Source organism: Larus michahellis, chromosome Z (genome assembly GCF_964199755.1).
Source record: "Larus michahellis chromosome Z, bLarMic1.1, whole genome shotgun sequence".
NCBI lineage: Eukaryota > Metazoa > Chordata > Aves > Charadriiformes > Laridae > Larus > Larus michahellis.
This window is the reverse complement of record NC_133930.1, coordinates 26048571-26073466: the sequence shown is the minus strand read 5'-3', so window position 1 is coordinate 26073466 and position 24896 is coordinate 26048571. Positions and strand designations below refer to the sequence as shown.

General features: G+C 35.8%; 1 protein-coding gene across 1 annotated transcript in view; it reads right to left on the bottom strand.

Annotated features, from left to right (window-relative positions):
• The window catches only part of AP3B1 (adaptor related protein complex 3 subunit beta 1), a 171751-nt gene that overhangs the window by 17572 nt on the left and 129283 nt on the right, over positions 1–24896 (bottom strand). The window contains exons 23-25 of the mRNA XM_074569713.1: positions 14609–14840; positions 11472–11556; positions 1529–1626 (exon numbers count right to left, since the gene is read on the bottom strand). Coding sequence (XP_074425814.1) covers positions 1529–1626; positions 11472–11556; positions 14609–14840 — 415 coding nt within the window. The remainder of the gene's footprint in view (positions 1–1528; positions 1627–11471; positions 11557–14608; positions 14841–24896) is intronic.

The window sequence follows — 24896 nt, the reverse complement described above, 5'->3', positions numbered from 1 at the left end:
AGAGTAGCCTTTCTGCTCTATTAAACATAGCAAACAGCTGCCAGATTTATTCAGACAAATAATCAACAACCATAGAAGTAAAATGGCAGAAGAAAAAGGAATTTTGGCAACAACTCCACAGAGGACCACAGCTATTCTCCAAGTACACTTCTTCTATGTGTTCGTGGTTCTGTATGGCCAGTCAGGAGGAAAAAAAGCCCTCAGTCACAGTAAAACATACAAAAACTCTATCAAAATATCACAAAGCAAGCAAATATAAAAACCGGGGGGTGGGAGTGGGGGACGAGAGAAGCACAGTAACCTGCCTTCCCTTCGCTATAACCTCAGCTACAATTTTTAGAAGGGAACAGTTTAAAATAAATGTGCCACAGCCTCATTCAATCACTCACCTTGGTTTGCTGAGCAGGTATAAAGCAGAGAGGCAGGCTTTAGCCAGCAAAGGGTAAGAACAGCAAATAAGTATCAATTGGTTAAGAAAACAAAGCACAATCCTAACTTTTCACTGCAGCCATAAGCTTAACTGAAAACGATCTAAGCAATATTTAAACTACTTTCTTAATCATCAAAAAATACAAAAGCAAGAAATGCTCAAAAGCAACAATTAATCACACATAGCATTATTCATTGGTGTTCTTGACTGCTTGATGGATATACTGAGTTTCTGAGCCTTACACAGCAATGAGACAGGATCCCATGGGTATATTCTCATCTCAATATGAAGAGATTTACACATGTAAATCCCCATACATTGAGACAGATGAATAAACACTACGACATTTGAATGCATCCAAAATGTAATCGTTTATATTTTAAAATATCCAAGAATCATATCCAAATTAAGGGCAGCACTATGGACTGTTCCATTTAACACATGGTCAAAGCTAAGTACAATTTTGTCTAATTATTCTGCATAAAATATTGAAGCCACCAAAAGCTCTTACAGAGGTTTGTGTTTGCACTAGTGTCAGAAACTTACATTCTTTAAAGATGCAACATTAGAAGAGTGCAGAAGTATATAAGACGTCACCTTTCTAAAACAGTATTCCAACAATAAAATTTTCTTATATTAAGTGTTTGAAAGGAAAAAGATCAAAATCATGTTCAAAGTAGCTGAGGAACAGATATACTCATAGTATTTAAAAGTAGTCTTGGAATAAAGATGAGTAAAGATAGACACCATATCAATATATATTTGGGTTATTTCCTTGAGCTGAGGTTCCAACTTTCTGCTTTACTGCTAGTAGGAAAGACGTTCACACTTCATGATAGGAAGCCAAAACTCTCTGAGCCAAAAGACTGTTTCAGGGTAGAAGGTGGGCTTTGTGTTTTTAAAGGCACACTGAAAAGCTGTCAAATGCATCCTTTTAAAGATACTTTTAAATTAAATAATTAGTATCAGTCTGAATGCTAACAGAGACTAACACAAATAATTACACTGGAAGCACTTCCTGTATGCTTGAAAATTGAAAGGCGCACAGCCCTCTTCTCATCCAAATACATTTTTTGAAGCTGCTGAAATATTTCTCACCTTGCTCCTTCTTAAAGTCTTTCTCTGACATAGTGACAGGCAAAAGCAGTTCTCCAACAGGGGGTTGGATTTTAACATTGAAATGATCATCCTTTGTGCTGGGAAAAGAGAAATTACAGAGATTCAACCAAGTGCTTCAACATAGATTAATATACACATATCAGCTCCAAATTTACTATGGAATCTATAAACAGCCTAAGAACTACGTGCATGATTCCAATGCTGTTAATCCAAAAGCCTGCTAATTTCTTACATCAGTAAAGCTGATCCATTTTTTCCAGTACAAATGTAGTATTAATATAGTATGCATGCTCTTGTATTTCTGAAAGTGTAACTTTTACTCATACTAATATTTATCTGTAATCTATAAGGCGTAACACTCAAACTAAATGCTTGCAAAGGACAAATTATTATGAAGGAAAGGTATAATTTCAGACAAAAAAGACTATTACTGTCTGAAAAAAAACCCCAAAACAAACAAACCACACAATAAATTTGGCAGTAAAAGAGAAATATACTTCATCGCTTCAATTTCATAACATTTTGTATCTTTCAACAAAAACATACAGCAGACTGGTTGAGGTAAAACCGCACTAGAAAACTGCAGAATTTGAGCCAGTTTTTGTAATGGCAGAGAGTTAAAAAAAATTACTATCAGTAGTAGCATACCATTATCAAATGCAATAGATGCCTCCTTAAGAAACAAATACCATACAGTTTACTTGCTCTCCGTATCCATTCAATTCTCTGAGTTTCCAACTGTCTCCTCTTGAGTCTACAGAAACTCAAGATACAGCCAACTTTGCTATGTTTGGTTGACTAATTATACCATAAGGGATTCATCTAGCAATTCACAATTAGTACATCCAATCAGAATTTTTGTTAATTGAGGCATGAGAAATTTTTAGAAAAAGAACACTATTTTTTTTTTTTCAGATGTACCAAACAGTCAATACATACTAGCTGCTGATATGCCTCAGATATCCTACTTAAATAAAATGATACAATCTTTTGCATGGAAAATATGTTTCACGAATTAATATCCATGGTATTTAAATTAACCTCAAACATTTGTTACTGATTTTTTAGAACAACCTCAAAATTCTGAAATAAGACAAACTGATGGAAAAGACAGCAGTAGCTTAATAATATAGAAAACATATGTGTCTCCCTCCTAAAGATGTAACATAAGCAACCTGAAAACAGAAAAGCATTTTATGGTCCTCTTACTTCAAATTTTAATACTTACCATAATTACCCAATTTCACAAGCAAATGCTTAGGAACTAGTACATTCTTACTTTCTGACTTCTGATGTGTTATAATTACGCTTATGGGTGCAATCTCAAATATGGGTTTTTCAAATAAAATTCAGCATTAATGCTAACTTTGTTGAAATTATTTAGTTAAACATACAGTGAAACAATCCCTCCAAAGCTGGCTACTATTTCCTATATAAAGAATCATTTCTGAAGTGCTGCTTTTAAGGATTTGCTTAGCTAACAAATTCTTGCTTTCCCCTCCCCCCCATATTACTTTAAATACCATCCACCTCTAAAGTCATTAGCATATTAAAAGATCAGGGATTGTTTGACTGGCTGACCTGATCGAGTGCACTGTAAAGTAAGAAGGTAATGTTTTATTTCTTTAATTTTTCCTTTGAAAACTGATCAAGAACCCCATCAGCTTAAGAGCTGAAGAAAGGGTCTTTAATCAACTGCCTGATAACTTTTTGCTGTTTGCATATATGCTTAGATTATATGACTAAAATTTTTAACAATACCTTCGCTGGTATTGTTCAGCTGATAGTTCAACCAACTGTTCAACCAATGTTACCTTTTATATTTAAGTAAGATGTGCACTATATAATTCAGCATAAAACAGATAAACAGTTCTGTGTACAATGATTCATGTCCTACATTGACTGGACATACCATTTGTATATAAACTCATAACATCAATTATTAGATCGCTTTGAAACGCTTGTAACAATCTTTTCCCACTAAGAAGGAATAAAAGCATGAGCATAGCTTGGGTTTTCTACGGCTGTAACTGCTCTAGAGGACCACTTGACACCTCTGCTGTTAACAAACATTCCACTTCCCTTTCCCCTAGTGATTAAAAAGCTAATAGATGTTCTTTGATAAACCATGAACTCTTCATAGTCTGTAAGCAGAAATTCTGATTGCTAGTTGTTCTTCAAACCACTTTGTTCTTAATTTCACTTTAGCCAGCATTTGGTTTACTTTGCATTACTTTAATTTCAGTGTACTTCAGTAAATTTCTTTTTCAGCCAGAGAAAATCAAACTTCCATTTATCATTCTCTTTATCACACACTTTCAAGGCTAAATATACAGCTTTTGTTTATTGATCTGCATCTCTTTTATTACATCTTTATATTAGAGATCTAGTAATATCTAATTTAATAGAAGTGATTTCATAGTTCCATAGAACAATTCAGGTTGGAAGGGGCGTCTGGAAATCACCTGGTCCTAGCTCCTGCTCAGCCCAGGGCCATCTCAGTTCACATTGCTCAGGGCCTTGTCCATTTGAGTATCTCCAAAGAGGGATATCAGATATCTAATGGATAAGTTTAATAATAAAATTAGTCTTGCGTTACTACCACATAATTTCCCCCAGTACCTAGTGAACTAAATTCCACCTATTTATGTATACTTTGAATACTATAATTAGGTCAAATGATGTTTAAACAAAAAACCGCAGAAGTGGTTTGAAGCTTGAACATTAACATTTAAGAATCTGGCAAACAATTGGTTCAAGCCACACTGAAACTTCTCTCAGGTGGTGTTTCTCTAACTTTTCTGGAAGATCAAGCTGAAGAAACTTATCAGAAAAAAAGCGAAGTCTCTCAAGTCAATAAAACATAACTGTTTTTAGATTTCAAAAGTTAAAGACTACATTTTCTGGTATCAGCAAGTACAATGGAAAAGTTACATCCTTAGTGGAACATGTCTGCTTACTGAGAGGCCTGCAAAAGGATGCTCTAAAAGTATCAAACAAATATAAATGTCTGAGAACTGTGCCCCACCACTAATTTGCAAGATCTGTTTTGTATTTAATTATGAACTTAGGGGCAAATAATGTCCACAGTATTTACTCTTACTGTTGCCTTAATAGTTGTTAAACTGTATATTGTATTTTTAAAAGAATTACACCACTTTCATGGTGTAATCTTGAATTATCATGATTTAATCACGAATTTATCTTCTGATGTACCCAATTAAGATGAACAAATAAGAGATGGTAATGCTCCCACAGGAAAACAGGGAGACTTACCATCTCTGTGATAAATGACACTGCAAGACTATAATTCAATCCTTTAGAAGACACACAGTTTTAACAGTGGGAGCTGCTAGCACCTGTAACTTGAAACCAGTCTCCATTTTCCTTATTCTCTCTCTTCCCTCAATTTTTTTTAAAGGATTGGTTCCAAAGGGTTCCTGGGAAACAAGTTCACTACCAAAACAGAAGACTTGAGGACAGTGATGGCAACACCACCTTTAAAACTAATACAAATAATATTATCACTTGTAAATGAGTTCTTATAAGATTCCACAATGGCAGTCTTTAAAGTCTTAGTTTTCAAAGCTTTTTAAAAATTATTATTCTAATAAGAGGCTGGGGAAAAACCAGCTCACTATTTTTTGTCTTGTATTCAAAAAATCTCCACAGGTGATAAAAAAAAAGAATGGAAGAGGAAGAGCAACACATTAAGCTCCTGCAAAACACAGAATGGAGAAGTATAGGAAACTTTGCTCATAGTCTTGCCGAAGAAAGGAAAAGATGGCATACTATTTTTACAAGAAAAAAAGCCAGGGTGATAGAAGAAATAAGAGTAGTTGTTCATGCTCAGCCTTGCTTTTTCCAGGTCAGTTATCTATCTTGATATATTTGCTTTCTGGAAATGGGCCAACTGACTACTTCAGAGTAATGAAGTAAAGAGAAGAGTATCAGATTGCTTGTCTTAATATCCAACATCTGTAAACAACTTAGTGATCTGCTGACAAAGCACTAGGGAAGGAAACAGCAAGAAACAAGTGAATGTGCAAGTGACAGTGATGTGAAGACAGTCCTGCATCTCTAACATCAGCTTTTAATGTATTCCATAACATATTTCCCCACATATGTTCCATAACATATTCTACTACATAACTTTAATCAGATGCTTTTGTGCTAGCACCTACACCTGAATGCATGCTTGCACTCAATACAAATACTGACTGCTACCCAAATGATTCTCTTCATTTATTCCTCTTTGCAGGTAGAAGTTCTGCTTGGGAAGATGCCTACATCAACACAGACTGAGGTAAGACAATTTCATGCTACCAAAAAAATCTCTTCCTTGGAAAACAGAATTTAAAGCAGAAGCTTTTACAATAAGGTAGAACCTGCAAACAGCAGATTGAACAAGGTTTTTAAATCTCACTGATGGAATTGACTTCATTTAAGGAAATGCTATATTGTTCCTGATACACAAACCTCTTCGGGAGTCATCAGCAAAATGCCCACTTTACACAGTCCAGAGCAGATGAGGTGAACAGACAGCTTTCTTTTCTATCTGCATAACAACAGCAGAAGAGTATGTATCTCAAGGAATGGAACAGGCTGCCCAGGGAGTGGCTGAGTCACCATACTTGGACATATTTAAAAGACGTGTAGACGTGGCACTTAGGGAAATAGTTTAGCGGTGGACTCGGCAGTGTTAGGTTTATGGTTGGACTTGATGATCTTAAATGTTTTTTCCAACCTAAACGATTCTATGATTCTATGTCCAGGGTCTCAGCTTTTCTAATAACACTGGAACTTAGGAAATGCCAATATAAGTAACCAGTCCACGCTTACAAAAACCTCTGTCACATGTCACACTATTTTCCCATGAGGTCATTTTTCTGAGCAAGGATGGAAGGCATTGAAGTTGTTGTTTTCAATCCTTTTCTCTTTCTTCTTGGGAGCTCTGACTATACCCTTTGCACTTAAACCTTGAGAAAATTAGGGGAAGAGATGCATGGCATAGACACATTCCCTATGCCATGTCATTTCAAATGGAGCTAAACAACATCCTGTATACTTTTCAAGACAATGGGGGGAAGAAAATGGGTTCTCCTTAAATTAATTCTGTCTTCTAAGCTGTGGTTCTTTCATGGCTTTGGGAAGAGCTAAGAGAATCTGGAAAGGGGATGAAAAGAATAGGGAAGAAGAGGTAAGGACAAACTTCCATCTCCAGCTCTCAATGCTGCAAAGAGGACATCTCCCCTTCACCTTTAGTCACTCAGCAGACACCTACAAGAAGCCTCACCTCCGTCCTTGGAAAGGTGATAGAACAGCTCATTCTGGATGTCATCTCTAAGCATGTGGAGGAAAAGAAGGTTATCCCCCCCACCAAGGGAAAACATTCTTGATCAACCTGATAGCCTTCTGTGATGGCATGACTGGCGGGGTGGATGTGGGGAGAGCCAGCAATGTGCCCTTGTGGCCAAGAAGGTCAATGGTCTCCTGGGGTACATTAAAAAGAGCGTGGCCAGCAGGTTGAGGGAGGTCATCCTCCCACTCTACTCTGCCCTGGGGAGGCTACATCTGGAGTACTGTGTCCAGTTCTGGGCTCTGCAGAGTTCCAGAAAGACAAGGAACTGGAAAGAGTCCAGCGGAGGGCTATGAAGATGATCAACGGAATAGAGCACCTCTCAAGAGGAAAGGCTGAAAGACCTGGGCCTGTTTAGCCTGGAGAAGACCGAGAGGGGATCTCATCAATGCTTAAAAATATCTAAAGGGTGGGTATCAAGAGGATGGGATCAGACCCTTTTCAGTGGTGCCTGGAGACAGGACAAGAGGCAACAGGCGCAAATTTGAACACAGGAAATTCCATCTGAACATAAGGAAAAACTTCTTTACTTTGAGGGTGACAGAGCACTGGAACAGGCTTCCCAGAGAGGCTGTAGAATCTCTTTCTCTGGACATATTCAAAATCCACCTGGACATGATCCTGTGCAACCTGCTCTAGGTGAACCTGCTTTCGCATGGGGGTAGGACCAGATAATCTCCAAAGGTCCCTTCCAACTCATACTATTCTGTGATTTTCCTACTAGGTTTTACAAATGCAGACAGGAATCCGAAATGCCAAATGCATGTACACGAAATAGGATAAAGGCTTGTATATGTCATAACCCTCTGCCTCTGCAACCTTCCTCGCCTTTCTTCTCTAGGGATCCAAATGTCTTCATTCCAAGGATCAAACGCCAGTTTCTGACATGGCAAAGCTCCCAAATTTTTATTCCGACACCTAAGGAAACCTAAGAATATCTGAAAAGTAGAGACATGCAAGATAATAAAGACAAAATAAGAGACAGTGATAGGACTGCTAAGATGGTGATTACTAGAAGCTCAAGGATTCAAGAGAAAACACACCCATATGGAAATATATAAATTTTGACACGGAAAAAAAAAAATAAAATTCCACAGTACTGCTGTCAGTCTGCAACATCAAGGATCCATTCCAACCTTTCCTCTGCTCACTGATGCCCATCTGCCTAGCAAAGACAGTTCTCTTACTGGGACGGTGAATATACTAGTGCTTAAGTAGGATTCAACAATTCAGACTACCTTGCATGTGAGGTAGCCAATAACAAATTGCATTATACTTCTAAGTTGTGTATATCCTGCTTGCAGAATCAGAACACAGTAACCCAAAAAGAAAGAGTAACACAAAAAAATCTTTTAAAAGACTAAGTTCCTCCATTTATTCCTCTTTAACTTTCTGCTTGAGAGGCATTATTGTGCAGAACATCAGTGTGGCTGAAGTAGTGTGCCTCTCCAAGGAGACAGCACAAGAAAAATAGCAATGAAGAGATGTTCTCCTTAAGAGTACATAGTGTGAGCATCCTAATACAGACTCTAAATAAATGCATTAGGCACAATTTTCAACTTAAGGCGTTTCACCTCTTTAATTAGATGTGTGAGCTTGGTAAGCCTTGCTTAATAAAAATAGTATTTACGAGGGAGGTCTTTCAAAGCTCAGCCCTTCGAACCTCTCTCTGTAATGCAGTTTCTCCTTCATTGTCCTTGATTTGTACAACAAATTTAGAAAGAGATCTAAATATTTTATTACTCATGTTAGGTTTTTTTCTTTATACAGTTTGTATTTATTGAACCACTAGTACAACAGCACATCCCCAAGCAGAAAGGTAGTGTTTGCTATGCAAAACACACAGTCCATGATTGGCATCTAAGACCAATTGATCTACCCATTACCACTATCTCCCTACCCCCACAAGCTTTACTACAAAGCTATTGATTTAAACACTGCCGATCGGTTTCCATTTTCTGATTTTGGGCAGGCCAATTAAGAAAGTGAGTAATTGTGATTACACTGCTTCAGGATCAATTACATTTGATGCAAGACAAACTGCTCCTCTTAGAACAACGTAAAGAAAATGATTATGATCAGGAACACTTTACTGGTGAACATGCTTCTAACAAAAATGCAAAATAACTGACAATGTCTTTCATAAAGATATGCTATCAGGAAATACAAGAATATCGACACCTTTGTGTGCACAGTATTTCAACTACATTTTGACAAACTTCTACAAGTCATTCTTCCTTTTGGATAAAAGCTTTTTAAGAAGTATGACAAGTTAAAAAAGCTGCAGCTGAGTTCTCTCAGACGTTGCCCCCAAAACATGCCACTGCACAATTTCTTCAATGATATTGAACACCGGTAGGATTTTGAACAATACATGTTTTAACATTAAAACAGCAAATTTAATGCAAAGAACATTTTACCCATTTTTATACTATTTCTAAGAACTAGTGTCAAAGACACAAGGCCTTATCAATTAGCAAAGGAACAAAGTAAGCAATTCCTATTCTTAATTTAATTTTAAACTTAACTTGAGCTTTGTCATTGGACTCACATTGTCCAAATCATTAAAATGAATACACCGCTGAGGTGTGAGGCAAATCTATTTACAGTGATGTTACTCATAGTCTGGTCGGTGTTCAGGAATATTGATCTGTCTTGTTTGTCTAATAGGAAAATAATAAACAATTACTAGGCAATGTTGGAGAAAGTAATCAGTTTTTATATATCACTAATACAGCAGACCTCCCAAAACATAAAGGTGATGATCTGCATAAAATCAATGTGTTATGCTACATTGCTTATCCTCATCACTGCTAAGATTCTTAGCAATAAATGGTATAAGTTTGGAATCAAATCATTAGTATACTGAAAATGTGACAAAGAAACAGAAGAAGAAGAAAGAAAAATATCCACTCTATTTAAGAAAGAATTTTCCTACTTTATAAATTGAGCATATTTTATTTAAAAATCCCAAAATATTTTTAAGTAAAGAGCACCTATCATTTTGAAGCAATTATGAAATTGCATTGCCTAGAAGGGAACTTACCAAACAAACATAGCGTCAGGCAACAGTCCAAAGCTGTTTCCAAATTCCAGCAAACAGCATACAGACCAGCTACAACTATGTGATGTGCATAAACTACATACTGCAGACATTTGCTGGAGGTACTAATATCTTTAAAATGACTACACATGAGCATCCATTGTACAGGAAAAGGTTGCAAGGAGGAGGGGGAGATAAAAATCAATGTTAAAACCTCCTTACCCCTGGAACATGAAATTTGATTTTAGCAGTGGCTCTTTTGGAGTCACTTGGCAGTACACCTCTATTAAGATTATCCTGCTATATTTAATAGCGTGCAAGTTGCACAGGTTGTACATAGTAGTAGTATACTAAAATTTCTACAGTATTTGAGAAAGAGGTACAGAACTTTCTTAAAGGGCTTTCCCTAAACTGGAACGTGGCAATGTCAATATCTTTTTTTGTGCAGAATATGGGAAGTAGTGCTTCTTGCAACAAATACGTAAAAAATCATTATTTCAAAATACGTCAAAAAAAAGAATTGTGCAGATCTATTTACTGCCTTTGCATAGTTTCAATGACTATATAAGCCTGAGTAGCTCTTAAAAGAAGGTGTCTATTCATTCCTGATCTTTGGACACTGCTACCGTAAATTTTACCTGGTTTCAAATGCTAGTTAATAACAGAGTTTTCACTGGGTGAACAGGTTCCCTGCTAGCCTAGAATTCAACAGGAACTCATACAAAGGATGATCTTGAATGTGCCAATAATGAGCATAAACAGTGTAAATCAAGTATATAAGACAAAATCTAGTTGGCCATCCAGTTACTTGTTTTCACTCTCTCTCTAATAATTCAAAAGAATCTACAGCATTAGGAATAAGCTTCTTTGGCCAGCAAATTTTGGGGTTGGTTTCACACAGTCATGTTACATAGATCACAAACAGCCATCATAAGCACTCGAGGTAGCAAAATTGCTCACACTATGTGCTTTTTTGATTTGTGATTTCTTACAAGGAAGAACACACACAAAACACTCCAGCAGACTAGTCAGACCTGACTGCTCCCTTCAAGGTGGTGTTCTTAAGAAGAATTCCAAGAATACAGGGAAAAATAGAAATAAAGCTCAGGAAAAGAGAAGTAATTTCAAATTGGAAGAGGAGTTCATGCTTCTACTTTGTACCATTTACACCAAGGGAAAAACAGGACCTCCCAAACACAACCTGTCAAAGAGTTTTTGAACTTATACATGTGATTTCAAACCCAGAGTTGAGCTTACCATCGAATTTGGGGTTTTAGAAGCAAGTGCTAAAAAAATTTGGAAGAGTGAAGAAAATCAATAATCTTTGTAATAGTAAAACTGACAACTAATTATGTCTTATTTCTCTAAAAACATCTTGGGTATACATCGTGTTGTGAACTGTTGTTCAATTCTTTAAATATTTAATAAACGGCAAGTCTGCTACTGCCAAGCAAACTTCCAATATACACTACTTTTGCATTTCAAGAGCAAAAAATTACCCTCCCTCCCTGAGAACTCACCATAACTGGAAACTGGCCGTCTGAGTAGAATCACAGAAGTCAATACCCATTGAAACAGTAATGGATTCTGCAGGCTCAAGGCACCCTACATGAAAAGATTTTGAACAGGTAAGTACACATGCAAAGCAACAGAAGACTCTAGATGCAAACCCCCAAACTTCACAAAATTAGAAAACCTATATTAAAAAAAAAAGTGCTCCATAAAAAGGAGCCAATACTTGCAGTTTTATTTCAAGTAGGTATCCCCCAAACGTCATACTCGCATGTTTAAGTGTCTTGGATCCCCCCTCCCCACAGTGAAATGCTGCCATTTCAATCTTACAGCCCTACCATCAACAAAATAAGGATTTGTATTAGAAAAGCTAGGAAAATTATTTACAGAAAAAATATATTGAAGTTCCATCCTTTTTCTTGTGTTCAGATCTGGTACTGAGATTTCGTTTTTAATGACATCAGCTTGCAAATTAGTTAATAAATAGTAAAACACAACAAATATTAATTAAATTTACATTACTACACACAATAATGGAAAAAGAGACAAAATTAAAATATTTCCCAAGTGGTTTACTTATTTCTCAATATTCTGCCTGCCTTAGCTATGGAAGGCAGCGTAAGTATTATGAACCCAAAACAGCAGATAATTTTGTGCTTTACAAATGGCGCAGACTGAGGCACTTATAAAATCAAGATATGAAGAGACATGATCATTCTTAGTTTCTTGGCTATATCACCATACTGCTTCCTCCACGTTGTAGAGATACGGGTTTGTTTTGGTAGGAAGAAAAGCTCTTTCTTTACATAAGTAGCAGATATTAAAAACAAGCACTGGAGCAGATTTTGACTTCTCAAGGTTACAAGAAAGAAAACCTAAAAGCACAGTTAAAGGAGAAGAATTCAAATAAAAAGTACTGTGCAGGCAGAAAAATGTCTAACTTCCAGTTTATTCACTAACATATCTGATGCTTTTCAGGAACTGAAGAGTAGGCAGCTGCTCCATGACAAAAGGAAACAAAATTTAACTATATCAAGATTAAGTTCTGAAAAATATGGAAAACATGGAGGTGATGCAGTTAAGCAAAGACTAAACTAATACCAGGGAATGAACAGAAAGCAAAATATTTCAAGAAAAGAAGTCTGTATAAAGCACCAAAAGATTACAGGCTCCAGCCCAAATTCAGGCTAAACTTTACCAATGTCTTTGAGCTTAATGTTTTCAAACGGGGTTTCAAAGGCACCTAAACCAACCAGAAAATTCTGTGCGTAAGTGAAATAATTTGGCCCATTCCTGGCCAAATCAGGACAATTGCCAATAGTAATTCAGTGATGGAGTCAAAACTAGACTTACACTCCAGTAGAAACACCTGTCTACACTGACAATTATTCTGTTGCTTCTGCTGGGCAAATTTTAGGATGAGTTTTCCAAATGCTAGAAACACAAAAGGTAATAAGAAGAACAGGGCATATAAACTGCCCTGTTTATAAACAGATAAAGTGACAAAGAATACAGAAAATTTTGAATCAAGCCAGAAAAACATTTTTGGAAGGAACTACAGATGATATATAGCTTATTTTCTGCGGAAGAAACCAACAGCTTCACAGGACAGATACCACAATAATGTCTGTCTTAGGGAAATACATACTTTAAAGGATAGGATTGTGTTGTGGAACTCAAGAAAACTGAACTGGAAAACTTATTAATTCCAGATTTTTTCATGATTTTTACATGACAGAATTGAATGCTACTGTTCACTGACTATTAACGTGAGTACACTATCTCCTGGTCTAATTTATAGAATTACTTGTTTTCTATGGGTAAGCCTTTGTGACTTTATTTCTTTGAATGTTTAATTGGAATGATATTAAATTAGGCTGATTGTCAAAACTAACTTGAAATCTGAACTCTGCACTGGAGTTCTTATCTTGAGGAATAAACTAAACAGTTCACTTACTACAAAAATTAGTATCTTTCCTAAAGTGTCTGTCTTGATCAAATATGTATCATTATCAAAATGCAAATGCTTCCAAAATTTCAACTCTGAAATAAACTGTAGCATTGTACAATTGCTTTTGTAGCGATTTGGTGTAAATCTGTATAGCCTTTCAACTGTTAAAAAAAAAAATAAGTATTTCAATAGCATAGAGCAATTAAATACCGAACACCTTTTAACTACTGAAATCTTCACTTTGTGCTTTAAGAACTTGTTTCTGTATTATTCTGAGGTGATATGGATCCACATAGTAATGTAGCTCATTAACACAGAAGAAACCCATCTAAAGTAAAGGAGCGTCTCCGTCCTTTCCATTTTTATTATGAAATAGAGACACTTTTGTTCCTTCTGACTATACAACAACATTCTAAAACAAAGAACTGCTGAGAAAAGAAAGCAAGTTGTGTGCACAGGCACTACCCTTGAATAAAAGTTGCTATGATCTGTGTTCTTTCTTGGGTTTTATACTCTTTTCCACTAACAGAAATTTAGAAAAAAAAAAAAAATCCCAATCAGAAGGTAGAAAGTAAAACAATTTAGGTTAGGATCGACTACAGCATTGCTTTCTACCTAGTCTAAGAAGCCACACTTTGTCAAAGTGTGTAGATTGAAGTATAGATGCAAACTGGACTAGAACACACACTTCCACTCCACTGACAAAAGCTCACAAGGGAAACGAGAAAGCTCTGAGCCACCAAACTAAATAATACATCTACAAACATTCTTTAAAGCATGGAAAGAAAATAATTGTGAATATATAAATCAAAACCTCATTCTTAATAGTATCCTGTTGTAGCCATTCTGGACTAAGGTTGTAGGAGAATTAAAGTTTGTGGGCAGACAGAAAAATTTTATTACATCAACTGCAATTGATATAATTGATATTTGAACAAGCAGGTAAGCTTTCAGGCACGGAAGTTCTGACCTAAGGAGTTATTTTCAAAGTCAAATACAAGTAGGGGAAAGCTGAATTCATTTTTTGTTAAATTCAGACTATCTAAGGAATGACAGTTACCTGAGTGTGTGTGTGTATACATATATATATATATATATAAGTATACATATGACTATGCAAAACAACCACTTTCCTATATTTGAAATTTTTGAAAAGATTAAGATTCTGTATTTTTAAAGATAGGATACGATTACCTATTGGATTGAACTCATGCATCCTCATGCCCGGAGGTAATTTCTTCTCCCCAACGTGAATATTCTCTATCTTCTGATCAGTTGTATTTGTTATTGTGACTTGCACAGATACCATATGATCACCAAAAATGCCTGTCTGTCTTGAGAAGTGATAATGAGCTGCTAATCCTTTCCCACTCATTCGATGAAGTAGTTCATGTGTTTTTGTTGGCACAGAGACTTGGGTAGTGACCTGTTAAGTTCAAAACAACAGTTGGTGAACAGTGTAAGCGAAGAACAGATAAAATGACAATTAAAGACTGCACTTCTCACTCAGCTAGAGTGCCTGCTCGGAATTCCAGTGAATTAGAAATACGTAAAAGGACATACTCAAATCCATGAACAAATTGCAGTAATAGATATCAGATAACAGAGCCTAAACCCAACACTTCTGGTACTAAGAAACAGCAGCTCTAACTTTGCCGTATTTGCATCATTTTCCATTATAAATCTGTTTTCAGTATTTAAACTTTACAGTTACATATTAAATTATCAGAGTTTTTTTGTAAGAGTGACAGTTAAAATAATTATGCTGTTTCCAACAAGAAGTCTCCCTCTGTTCTATGCATCAGAATTCAAGAGTGATCCCAAGCCCACTGCATACTGTGAAAGTATAGTGAGAAATTGCCTTCTCCTTCTCTTGTTAAAACCACAAAAAATGTTGCCTAACAATTACACCAATCAAATACTAAAAAACCAGTTGTATAGAGCAGAAGGATGTTGCCACTTTTTAAATAGTCTTGCTGCCACAAGCGATAACAGAAATCCCAAGGATGTCTGGGTACATTCTATCCTGAAGAAGTAGCAAGAAGTAAAGACATTCAGCATGCACACAAATTCCCACGAGATACTGCTGATAAGGAAATCCTTATATAAGGAAAAATGATCATGAGCTTGAAAGTGCAGAAGCAAGGAATATGCATAAAACTGAATTTGAATTCTTTAAACAAGTTTTAAGGAAAGGCTAGGAAACGACATGAAAAGTAACACCACACAAACAGAACACAGGGGTTGAAAAAGCCAAATGCTCAGCCCGAAAGTCCCATTTGTCTGGTCAATGCACTATGAGCTACTCAACTTTATAGTATATCTGATAGATAGACCTGTTTATCTGTTTCCGCTGATGAGTGTCCATCTTCTCTTGCCCTACCCATAGCCCTGCACGTGTAACTAAGTGAAAGAGACAACTGCAAACAGCAGGTTATTCGAGACTCCAAGCAGCTAAGCAAGGAAAACGGGCTTTTATCTTGCCTTCCCTACAAAAGTCTTACAGGTTGCTATGTTTTCCTGACTGCCACATTTAACATCAAGGGGCTGGTCTGAAGACTTAGTGAACGCTTACAGTCATGTGAGAAGCTGGTAACAGCTGGGATTTAAACCCACAAGGTGTTACAGTAATTGGAGAGTATCTGGAAAACATAAGGCTCCAAAGAATCCTGTTGAAAAACTTAAGAAGTTACCGAGCATGTAAAAAACTTGACCTTCATCTCTAAGCGCCAGTTTCTGAACTGGAAAGCCAGGCTAGTAATATCCATCACCTCAAATGAGTATCTGTAAAGATCAACTAATAAATATTCAGAAGTGTGAGCATTACATTGATGGAAGCTGAAGAAAACTAAATGAGGAACCGAGTGAGCTTGTATTCAGAGGTGGCTTTGGAAGATGCATTAAGTTTCACATATAACATACTGAAATGAAGAACAAATAATGAAGGAAAAAGGGCAGAAAGGCTTCCCACCCCCTCAAAACTCAACCACTATGTGACTGTAATTAGAACAACACATACAGGATGCGATCGAGCAAACACCTCTGCAAAATCTTCCACACCAGATTTAAATTTCAATTTTTTACCTAGTGTTTCTTTCTCTAATACACAAAAACTCTGGCATCAGGTTTTTTAGAAACAAATTAATGATTTACCAGTAATCTTCAGTATGAAGACTAAAGGCAGTTTCAGACTACATCTGAACGGAGGAAACTCCACAACCCCAACTGTGAATCCGTACAATATATTCATACTTTTAAAGTAAATTGGTGAAGTTCAGACATTTTTTTCCCCCCCTAAAAAGATGATGTAGTGCTCTCAGGGGAAAAAAAAAATTAAGCTTTCCTATAAGAACAGAAGAAAATACAGCTGTTTACAACAGAAGACATAGCCAAATATTGAAATTTCTGTCCCTCTTCAAATAGTAGTAGTAATACCACTTGAGGAACACAAGCACCATCTTTTTAAACAGAATCAATTTTTCAGTCCAATTACTGATATCTGACAAGCATGAAAATATCTAATACTTTTGTCCAAGAACACAATTCAGTGAAACTTTACAAAACCCATAATGACCAAGTTTCTTTTTACTCCAGTGCCATTTTACATGCATAAATATATTGTGAGATTAGGGTTACTTTTACGTAGCTCATCTTTGAATTACTTTTATAAAATAAAATAAATCTGGTCCTGTGACATCACATGACCAGATTTCTGGCTAATGCAAAATGAATGGGAAAAGTACGAATTGTATGGACCTTCACAGTTCCTCAAAACTCAAAATATCTTTGAACACTAAAACCAAACTTTTAACACATCAATACTCTGCATAGATTTCTAGAAATAACTGACAAGGTAGAACTCTCAAAATAACAACTCAGTTGTCAGGAAATAAGAAAGGAGGTACTCTGAATAATAAATATCTTATTGGTACATAGAGACAGCAGCAGCTAGAAGTTTTTAGCAGAGTCACTCTAGTACCAGTTAAACCATTGATGAAATAATTAATAAAACTTAAGTTTTAATATGTAATTTAAATTTTATTTTTAAGTTTAAGCTTAGCCTTTAACTTTTAACATTTAATTCAATTCGAGCTAGATATGCATAACAGAAAAATTATTTTATGAAATGGTTCACCCATTTTTCATTAACAAGCTTAGGAAATACCTTTTATTCATGTTAAAACAAGTATTTTAAAATACACTAGCTGTCTGTGTTAACGTATAGCTGGTTTTATTAATACTATTTATTAACAGAAATGAAAACAAAAAAGTTAGTAGTCAGAAGTCCAAAATGTAGATACATATGCATGCACATCCAGCAAAAATCCCTCACTATACTTAAATTGTAACACTGACTCAAGTTTTACTAAAATCTTCCTGTGATTTTTAGAGATTTTAATTTATGCCCCTTTCAGCGTTACTTCTCAAGTTTCAGTCATAATTTCACTTGTGAGCCCATTCACTTTTATTTTCAATATACTATAGAGAGCAACAGACATGCAAAGGACAGCCGGAATAATGACATTATCTTTTAACCATCTTCCTTCCCATAGAACATTAATTTTCAGTTGCATTTAACATGGCAGTACTAGAAATAAATAAAATGTATCTATATTGAACAAAGGAATTTAGTTCTGGAAGATGGAAATTCTCAAGCCCTCTAAATTGTCAGCAAGGGTTTTGAGCTAGCAAAGCTTAGTGTAACTGTAATGCAGTCTATTTAACAGTTGCATCAGTTTGGTAAACAGAATTTTTTGTTTAAATTCTAAAATTTTTAAAGCATAAAATTGCAATACTTAAAGGAACACATAGGGCAGATACCTGGAATCATTCTGGGGTTAAAATAATCCTCCAAAGAGTTAATAGAACAAGAAGCATCTAGTAACCAGCAGATAATCCCCTACAAATCTTACATAGCATATGTTTAAATAATAGAAGTCGTTTGTGTACCTTTGGATGGTTTATGAAAATAACCAATCAATTCTGCAGACACAACATTATTTCTAAAGGAAATCTATGTGACTCATGATGCCTGCAGATACACAGAGACAAACCACACATATTTTATCAGTTTATTACAGTAAGCAAATAAGCGTGGAATGAGAGTGCACATAACTGTCTACTTAACGCTTACTGAAACATTTATAAGAGCTGTTATCTCCCTAATAACAGACAGACAGTGTGCAATTTTAGAGAGGAGAAAAGCTTCATATTTTTTAACACTTCACTAAAAAGTAACTGAAGAGTGTAAAATGAAAAATACTCTGTGCAGTTAGCTGGTAATGGACCATATTATCAACTCAAGTTAGATTTATTGGATACAAACTAGTCACTAATAGTTATTTTATGACATAGCGTGTCTGCTTTTTTTGGGTGAAGATTATTAAGATTAAACTTGCAAAACTTTTTTTTTGTACAGCTGTTTAAAATGACAGAAATAAAAAAAATAAAATAAAATATAGGCTGCCCTCCCATCCCATTTTGACTGAAAGCCACCACAAATTAAAAGTCAGCATTGGGACTCCACAGTGATACCATACAGGAACGCTGTATTGGTATGAGTCAGACTGGCCCCCAGGCGAACTGCACGTGTTGATTATCCATCAGCCTGGAAGAAGATGCGAAAATTTTTAAACTACTTCTTACATCAGAACAAGAAAGGCAACATTAAGATTTCGCCTTAAAAGTCCCCTAACTCATTAACCACAAAAAGGGAAAAATGTAAAATCACTGACAATAGTTTTGACTGTCTTCATCACAACAGAGCTGACTAGTTACAAATCACTGAATCCTCTGCACATTAACATGCTTCTTTTTGCCTTAAAAACTAAGCTTAAGTTAATACAAAAAACTACTTTCCATACTTATTTAAAATAAAAAGCACTACAAGTGGGCTTATTAAACCCACTAAAGAAAACAGGGCTGGGCAGACTTTCCTGTATGTAGTATTATTATTATTATGCACAAAATTACGTCTGTTGTCTTTTTAATTTGTATTTGTTCCTTAGCTTAATAATGCTGTAATAATAAACATAGATTAACTTTTGATCCCAATTCAGAAATGTGTATATGTTTGAGTAAAGCATGTATTATTGGAAAAAAATATTTGCTTCCAAGAATGATGATAATTATAGTTCTACTCCTCTAAATTACATTCTGTTAAAGCGGTGGACTGAATCATTTAATCTAAGTAGCCCTTCTACTGCCCTCCTACTGGCAATATCCATGACATAATCCAAGAATGACCTACTGAGCTGTGAGAGCTATATGCTCTCTTACACTCACTGTAAGGCTATGCTCCAGTAACTCCGCAACAGCTAAGAGGAGAAGGGCTATCACGTAGCCCAGCCACATTTACATGATCTTTCAACTGAAGCTATGAGAGCAACTTAACTATAATTTTATAGCATTAGGAGAAAGATGGAAAATCAGGCAAACAAAGGAAGACAACTACTGGGAGGAAACAGTATATTCATGATCTTTCGCTCCATTACCGATTACATATTACTCATAGTCACAAGGCAATGCCTTCCTTACACAGCTCTTACAAAAATAAAGAATTAATAATTCATAAAAAGATATTAAAAAAAGTCAAACACAGAATTGCAGAAAGAATGTCAACATCCTGCTCTGCATTATTCCAAGAGGCCATAGCAAACCCCAACATTAGACCATACTTAAGTCACGCTAACATGGATTGCCCAACTAATGACAGCATCTCCCTGATCGGGGGTAGGGAAACCATGCAAGCAACCTCATATTTTCTGCAGTTTGGGAAAGCAACAGGACACCATGATTCAACTTGGGCTAGTTTATGTAGATATACAGACACTCGAGGAGATCACTTTTCACCAAAGGCATATTTAACTGCTCTACATGTACAAAACACCTTCTAAAAGCCACGTCTGCTACGAAGTTCTTAAATTTCTAATATATCTTAACTCCCTTCTTGCATTGTCACCAATCTGCACTTCCCTAAATGACTAATATGTCAATGAGGCTAATTAAAAATTAGTGTATTAATGCTCCTATCTTTAAACCAGTATTGGTTTCTGACAATTTCAGACATTAGAAAATGAATTCCAAAAATTCTCACTGAATTTCAACATTGATAGAGTAATACCTTTGTCTCTAAAAACTTGCAAGGAAAATACAAATCAATCCCCCCCAAATAACTCCCATTGGTTTTTAAGTCACACTGAGATGAATCTCAAACCAAAGAGCACTTTTATTATACTGCCCATAGTCTGCCAAAATTAATAATTTTCTCTAATATTTGTATGGTCTCAAAGAGACATAAATCATCCTTTCAAAGAGTAGTGTGTTCAAGCTAATCTGTGAATCTGGAGATGATAAAAATCTTCTGTGATATTAAATTATCCCTTTTCTAATATTTTTACGTCCCTTAGATTTTTCTATGCTTCTCTTAAAATATAACCAACTACACAGATTTCCAGTAACTCTTTATCAACAAAAAGAATTGCTCTTAGAGGATAAAAATGACTACATGATATAAAGGAAGCAGAATTAGGCCTTAACCTGAGTTCATGAACAGCAGAAAACTCTATTAATCCCATACGAGATTAATCAAGCACTTTTAAAACTGAGCGCGCACTTGTTCTGTATATTATGTGTAACTGAGGGTCACTGAGTGGCCACTGAGACACCTTGCATTTTGAAATATTTTTCATATTAGCTTGCAATATAGCTTGCATAGTGAAATATTTTTAAAAGCCACACAAGAAAGAATTTCAGAAGCAACAAAATGGGAATTTTCTCACAATTAAATTTGGATTATTACATAAACATGAACAAAAAGGGCTGAAATCAGTATCATAATTATGGGCCACAAATCTTGGTATAAATTCAGAAGTGCACATTCTTTCTCATAGGTAATCTCTGGGATCACCAGTGGACTACAAAAAGGGTTTAAACAGATACTAAGGGAGAATCTTCTTCCAACTGCACTTGCAGAAACTTCCTACACTCAGCGCCTTCAACTGTATCCCAATCCAGGTTTCACCTTCTAAAATAGAGGTGACCAAATCAAATGGTGAAATTCAACCTCAAGATACACTATCATTTTGTCCTATGTACGCTTCCACAAAGCAAAAAGCAGAGGTCTGGTGGCTGATCCACGTGTGTGACTTTCATCAAGCAGCATGGTATTTTAAACTCCTTTGCTTTTAAACTCCTTCATTAGGTGTTTCAAGGAAAAGGCATTCTCCCAATATACAAACAAGTAATTTACTTCAATTTAGTCATTCGACCCTTTCACTGGCCACCTAACTGGAAAGTCTGAGGATTACCTGAAGTAGTTCAAGAGTTAGAAAAACAGAGTAAGGTGGCAGCCTCACCTTGCATCCTAATTATGAATTTGAAATGGTGGATGCTGCCAAGAAGGATTAATATAGATTTCGGCATTGAGTCTAAATGACTTCCAAAAAGTTCCTACAAATGGTTTCTAACATATTATTTTGATTTTGGCAAACAGCCAGTACTCCAGATACCTGTAAAGTGAAAACATACTGAACCCTACTGGCTGTAACATATAATTTTACAGTTGAGGTTATACTATAACAAATCCTGCATATTGGTTTCTTCCAACAGAAGCACCTATCTCAAACTTTCCTCCAGGAAAAAACCTCTTGTGTCAGGATAAGTGCATAATGTAAGTTCAAACACTTACTACACAGTATTACCTGTAAGCCAATGTGAAGTCAGCCTATAACATGCTATATTTGAAATCTAGTACAGATATTTATGAATGCTAAAATGTAAATTACATCTTTGCTGGCTTGATACAACTATAATTGAATCTTGGTCACTGTATTTTTGTTGAAGAACACAATATGTAATTTTGGTTTTGTCAGGGTGATCTTAACGCATATTAACTCACCTGCAAGGACAAAAGTCTGAAATCAGCGCTGAACCCACTGCACATATACACCCACACTGGCACACCCTCAGTGTGGGTGTAGGATTTCTGCACATACTGGAATGCCTCTCTTATACATGGTATTGATGTGCCAATTTTCCCCAGGATTTATTTCATTTTACATGTAATGTTTTAACCTGAAAATAACCCATATTCCTTAGTTTATGAAAACTACAATTGACCTAACTGAGACCATTGCTAAAATACAGATTTTTCCATGTTTTGTTTTCCTTATGGTTCACTTTTTGGCCTTAAAAAGAAAAAAAAAAATCATCTGATACAGTCTGCTAAGAGAGGTTTATTTATAACCAATTACCTTCAGTTTCTTTGTTTAAACTCAACAGCACACTTCCTCTTTTTGGACTTGGAAACAAAACTTGTGGCATCAAACGACTCCACGAGAACGCTCCTTTTCACACTTATTGAGAAGAAACGCCACTCAATCGCACCACACACAGCTCAGAGTAATGTAAGCAACAACATGCACCACATATCGCAAACAAAAAACCTCACCATACTTATGGATTTCTCTAATAAAGGCTCTACTGTGACCACACAGATCCTGAATGTAGGCATGCTGCTTTACACAGTAGCTGCGGTCATAGTTAAGTCCCTCAGTTGATGACTGAAGGCAAATTACGTAGGTAATAAATCTAGTTTTGAAATTACCTTGGTACTAAAATACAGAGTATTTCTGCTACTATCGTCTAAATTCTCCAAAGATTGTTGGTCAACTGAGCACAAATGTAGCAGCAGAAAGACTGTGACAACAACCATTTATTAAAACTTATTCCATTTTAAAGCAACTTTTAATACACAAATATATTTAATAATAGTTGAAATTTATGATTTATGTAGTAAGAATATGTTCTAACGCTGGTGGTGTTCTAATGCTCCTTCAGTGGAAATGGCAGAATGATTTTTGTACATTTTTTATAAAAACATTCCAAACTAATAATTGTAAAAATTTGTACACGAACCTTCTTTTACAGACATGAATTCCTAAACTCCATTATACAATTAAAAGATCTATTTTACAGCTCTTACAAATGTACTTTTCCCCAATTCTTCTGACATCTCCAAATCAAGATCACAGATGCTAGGGACTAGAAACACAAAGTGACACTGTATGCAGCCATACACAGGTGGAAACATTTCCTAATCCAAGTGAACAAAAGTTTAAGATGAATACTTTCATCAACTGCACAACAACCAAAACTAGTTCAGGAAGATTCTAGAACTGCTTTTTTAGCTCTTAATATGTCCATGCACTGTTCATCAAGTCATTAGGAGAACAGCAGGCAAAAATAAGGTGAAAATCTGCCACTAAAGGGAGCTTTTTAAAACCTCTCTCTCTGATGGTACTATATTTAATCCCAGCACTGTTCAACAGCCTTTCAAAAAGTCACCTGTCTCTCCAATATCCTCCCGAGTCTATGGCATAAGAGGACTGAAAACATTTCTAAATGATGCTGGTGTGAGAGAATGGAGGCACATCACTTACCAACTTCTTAAAAAACAATCTTAACACAGGTATGGAGGGGAGCAATGGAGGGTACTGCCTTTCACTTATTTTGTACTGCTAGCCTACAAGTCATGTGGCAACATACCACTGGTCTGTGGCAGGAATGATATGCCCTAACAGCAGTAACACCTCTCAAACAAGCTGAGTAAGCCCCATGCATAGCTTCTACTTTCAATGACAGAATATGTATTCTCCCAAACAAGTTTTAAGTTATTCTTAACATTTTGGGACAAAATCTCAATATTATAATTTGAGTATCAGGTGTTTCATTCCATGTGATGATGACTCTTCAAGCAAAAGTGACAAGATGGAGTCTTCTGTGCATCAATCAAGACTTGGTTATTTACTTTTTCAAATATGCCAAGCTGAAAAAACATCACTATCAAAGCTTCAGAAATCAAGACATGATGTTAACTATAAAGCATTTACTCCTATTTTCATCTACATTTAACAAGTATTGAAATTTCAAGGTTTACAGACCCTCAGGATGGTTAGACACATGTAGAACCGTATACAAGTCAGTTATGGGGCAAATTTTGATCCTGATCAGCAAAGTATCTTCCAGTGAAATCTTAGGTTTCCCTTTATATCGCTCTGACATTCTGCTTTTTGTGCAATCCAAGCTTCATCTAAGCACAGAGCAACCAAGAAAAAAGGTGAACAAAAGCAACTTATGCCCATTGTAACATCCTTATATGTGAAATAATTAGCTGTATTTACAAGAAGTGATTCATATACTTAGAAGAGATTTGAGACATCACGATCACTGCATACTGAAATTCATAAGCTGTCCCCCTCTGAGAGAGAAGGGGAGCTTCAACAAGGAGTTTTCAGCAGATTCTCCATAAATCATAAATTCTGAGTGAAGAAAAAAAATAATCTGTTTCTTCATTTGGGATTAGTAGAAAGTGCTAACAGACATGCTGATAAAGATATGGAATGACATAATTTAAAACTATAAAGGACTTTAAGTTTTTTGAGTGTTATTCCTCAGTACAAAAATACAAAAACCCCAAACT